Source organism: Bison bison, unplaced genomic scaffold (genome assembly GCF_000754665.1).
Source record: "Bison bison bison isolate TAMUID 2011002044 unplaced genomic scaffold, Bison_UMD1.0 scf7180017864124, whole genome shotgun sequence".
Taxonomy (NCBI): domain Eukaryota; kingdom Metazoa; phylum Chordata; class Mammalia; order Artiodactyla; family Bovidae; genus Bison; species Bison bison.
In genome coordinates this window covers 691,027-695,282 of record NW_011494696.1, presented here as the reverse complement: position 1 = coordinate 695,282, position 4,256 = coordinate 691,027, and the positions used below count along the sequence as shown (strand labels likewise).

Below are 4,256 nucleotides of genomic sequence, written 5' to 3'. Positions count from 1 at the left end.
ACCCAGTGGTATAGGGGGAACTGGAGCCTTCTGTGCCATCTCTGGGGGTGGCTCCAGCCTGCAGAAGGAGGTGGGGGAAAACCATCTCTTAGGACTGTTCTGATTTACGATGCTCACGCGGAGGCGGAGTCTCTCCCTCTTGAAAGTGCAAAGCTACACTCTCCTCCTTCCCATTCATCATGGCACCTGAGAACAAGGGAAAGTATGGGATTCAATCCCATGAGAGCCAGAGCTCACGGACTAGAATGGAACTGGGTCGCTCCTTCACTGTTCCAACATGTATTGATGGAGCATCTACTTACTATGTACCAGATCTCCAGAAGTGAGGCTTTCCCCGCTCTGCTCCCCTCTTCCTCAGGAGACCCTTGGGCCCCTGTGTGTATGTGTGTCTTACTCTGAGACTCTTAGGGTTTAGCCAGGCTTGGTGGCCTCGCAGTAGAGGCAGCTGGGCTCTCCTCACCTATATTACCAGCCTGGCTTCCTGGAGACCGAAACCACAAGTAGAGCACAGAGGCGTGAGAGACATTCGCAGGCTGGGCTTGGCCGCATGCGTGCAAAGGGTGCCGTCTCCTGCAGAGAGTTACAGACAGGAGCAGCCAGGGGCAGAGCAGCTGAGAGGGGCCCTCAGCGGCCTGTCCACCTCCTGGCCCTGGGATGGTGCTTCCCACCGCCGGGCACGCATAGCAGTCAGAGATGGCGGCAGACATGGCGCTCTTCTTCGTGGTTGCTGGATTGCTGACGGCAGCTCTCTCAGGTAGCCCCCTCCTCACCTCCTGCCATTCCTGTGGGAGGGCCTGGGACCTGCCCTCCAGGCCTCCTTTCTGGCTGTTTTCTCATGCTCATGTTTCTGGAGCCTTCTAGCTAAGACTACAGTCTGGTACCAGGATGGTCCCCAGCTGTGCCAACAGCATTTGGGGCCCAGGGAGGGTACAGGCACCCCCGTGAAGGGCTGGGGCTGTGCCTGGACAGTCCTAAGAGGACCCCTGAGGGTCAAATAATGTGGGCAGCATGCAAGCTTCTTATCAATGGGCTCCCAGTGTCTGAGGAAGGAGACACCTCCTATCCATAGGCTAAGGATTTCTTGCCAACTTTCAGGAAGGAACCGTTTTCCTTCCAGAGAAGCAGGCTCACTGATGATTGCGTTTTCAACCCCAAAGCAGAGGCTCTGGGTTCACCAGGCTTGTACCACGGATGGTAGAGTCATCCTGTAACAGAATTTGGGGAAGCCAAGCAGACTAGGGGACAGGTGGCCACTGGTGACTCCATTGGGGGTAGTTTAGGGCAGTGTTCCCCAACCTGTTGGGTACGAGGGACCAGTTTTGTGGAAGACATTTTTTTTCCACCAACCAAGGTGGGGGTGGGATGGTTTCAGAATGATTCAAACACATTCTATTTACTGTGCACTTTATTTCTATTGTTATTACATCAATTCCACCTCGGATCATCAGGCATTAGATCCCAGAGGTGGGGACCCCTGGTTTAGGGCACATATGAGCAGAGAGTCTCTTGAGAGCCAGCTCCTTTCTGATCTTGAGGCCCTCATGGGGACCAAGGTACCGCCTGGAGTGACCTGGGCCAGGCATGAGATGGCGGAAAGGTTTTGCTCATCGGATGCTTGTTGGTCCCCCGCGGAGGGTGGGGTTCAAGGTGGCAGAGGTCCTGCTGCTCTGGGCCCTCATGTCTGGAGGGTAAGGAGATGGGGATGGAAACAGAATTCTGGGCCCAGAAGTCTGGGTCCACTTGGCAGTAGAGATGCTAAGTGCTTTCAGTTTGATGTGAGGGAGACCCTGGAAGGCGCCATCGGGAAACCTGGAGCATTTGGGGAGCTGTGGAGGGCTCTTCTCTCTGCCTCCATCTGTCTAGAGGCATGTGCTTCCAGCCTCCTGACTTCACACTGCTTCAGGAAAAACTGATTAGCTCTAGGAGTGGGTATGGGTAGGACTTTGGCACCGTATGAGTGTCCGGAAGAGAGGCCTTGCCTGTTCTCTCTCTACCAGGAGCTTCCGGAGCTCGGCCACTTTCTGCCCCCAAGCTGGACAGACAGATGGTCTGAGAGTGGGCCCCTCACTCTGCATCTCTATCCTCTGTTTTTCATGAGCGGCTGGCTTCAGCTCTGGGTCTGAAAGGCCTGCAGGCTTTGGGATCTGGCCTCGCACGGTGTCTGAATGGAGGTGGGAACCCGGGCTGGGCAGAGCCGAGGAAGGTGGAGCAGAGGGCACCTGGGGCCCGTTCTCTACACTTCATCATGGCTCTGCCCGGCCCACTCCACTCTCAGGATAGTTACTTCGTGTTTTCAAAACTGCATTTATACTCAATTGACTCACTTGTTACTAATACAAGTTCAGTTTTGAAAGGAAACTTTATGTCACAATTTACACATGGAAAACTGACATCATTTGCCACAAATAAAAGGAAAAGATAAGCATAAAAATATATGGCAGTGAAAACCAGTTCTTACGACTTGTTAGCAGACAGTTAAAAGAATGTAACGGCCCTTGAGCCCAAAGCCAGCTCTCTTTGTTAAAGGGGAGATGAGGAGGTGATAAAGACATCCTGCCTCCAAACTGTGATTTTTGTCTTGACTGTTCAGGGGGACTGAGAGTCCTTTTGTTTGTACTGCTCAGTCTTTGTGACCCCTTGGACTGTAGCCCGCCAGGTTTCCCTGTCCAGGGGATTTCCCAGGCAAGAATACTGGAGTGGGTTGCCATTTCCTACTCCAGGAGAAAGCCCTTTAGGCAGGAATAGTTTCCTTGCTCTGTGATTAAATGGCATTAAATGCTGCTCCCTTCAACCCTCCTAAGGGTGCCCAGAGGTATAGATTCTAGTTCTTGGAAATGTGGCCTGACATAGGGGCAGTCGGGCAGAAGGGAACTGGAGAAAAGCAAAGAAAGAAAAGCAGCGGAGAAGAGGGAGGGAGGAAGGGGAGCTGGGAGGATGAGGTCCATGAGGAAGTTCCAGGGCTTTGCCCCCATGGCTGCATGTGGCCTGGGGGGCTTACTAGGCATGTGGCACGTGGAGTCTGGCTCTCTGGTGTCGTGGTGGACCTGGTCATTGCTCTCTGGAGTTGGGTTGGCCTCCCCTGTCCTTCTTCCCTTTGCAGTCCCAGCTCCAGGTTCTATCCTGGGCCTTGCAGAGCAGTTTCTCTGGCCAGGCTGGCCTGGATTCTGGGCAGGCTTCTCAGCAGGTCTTGGCCTGTCCTGATGAGTGACCAGGGCAGGGGCCAGGGTCTAGAGACCCATGCTTCCCAATTCCCCCTTGGTGCTCCCTAGAGGCCTGGGCCAGAGACCTGTTGGTCCACCTACCCTCCAGTTCTGCCTCACTTTCCAGATCAGCCAGGGTGGGTGGAGAGGTGGGGAGAAGGAGCCAGAAACCCCTGACTGGGGAGTTTTGGAGGGCTGAGTGGGGGAGTCAGGAGACCCTCGATGGATCCCTGACACGCTGCCTCTCAGTTACCTTGTAGTAGGGCTTCTCAGCTTTAGACCTCAGTTTGTGTGGAACGGGGAGCTTTGGACAGACAGGCCTTAAGGGCTCCGTCATATCTGACACTACGAGAGACGCAGGAACAAAGAACCTAGCCAGTCCTGCCGGGGCCGAGCCGAAGCCGAGCCGAAGCCAGTGACTCGAATTCCATCTGGACTGTGGTCGGCGAGGTCCTCAAGGGCTGCTGCTGTGCACTTGAAAAGGCTATATGTGGTCACTTAAAAAAATAGCTTCTTAAATTAACAATTAAAAAAAAATCTATTATTTCCTTGCCTTGTAAATACATAGACCTCATTTTCTTTATAAGTCCAGTGGCTTTTAAACAACGGCTCTCAAGGACTCTTTGATTAATATTTCAACAAGTCAGGTTGAACAGAGTAAGCCTCCTTAAAGAATAAATACCACTTACAAATGTAGCTGATTTAATTCCCTTAGATCTGTGACGTCTAATTTAGCTGCCACTACAGTGTGCCGTCCGAATGTGGTCGTCTGAAGGGAGATGTGTTAGGAATGCAAGATACACTGCAGAGTTCAGAGATGTGTTTAGAGAAAGAATGTGAAAATAACTCATTAATAATTTTTATATTAATTACACATTGAAATGAAAATAGTTTAGATATGTTAGGTAAAAGTACTACTGTTACAATTAAGCTTGCTGCTAAGTCACTTCAGTTGTGTCCGACTCTGTGCGACCCCATAGATGGCAACCCACCAGGCTCCCCCATCCCTGGGATTCTCCAGGCCAGAACACTGGAGTGGGTTGCCATTTCCTTCTC

At 52.3% G+C, this 4,256-nt stretch overlaps 1 protein-coding gene across 6 annotated transcripts in view; it reads left to right on the top strand.

Annotated features, from left to right (window-relative positions):
• Nucleotides 1-506: 506 nt before the first annotated feature.
• CD6 (CD6 molecule) overlaps nucleotides 507-4,256 on the top strand; it is a 48,118-nt gene continuing 44,368 nt past the window's right edge. For all 6 annotated transcript variants that reach the window (XM_010839629.1, XM_010839628.1, XM_010839627.1 and 3 more), the window contains exon 1: nucleotides 507-754. In XM_010839629.1, coding sequence (XP_010837931.1) covers nucleotides 694-754 — 61 coding nt within the window. In that variant the 5' untranslated portion in view covers nucleotides 507-693. The remainder of the gene's footprint in view (nucleotides 755-4,256) is intronic.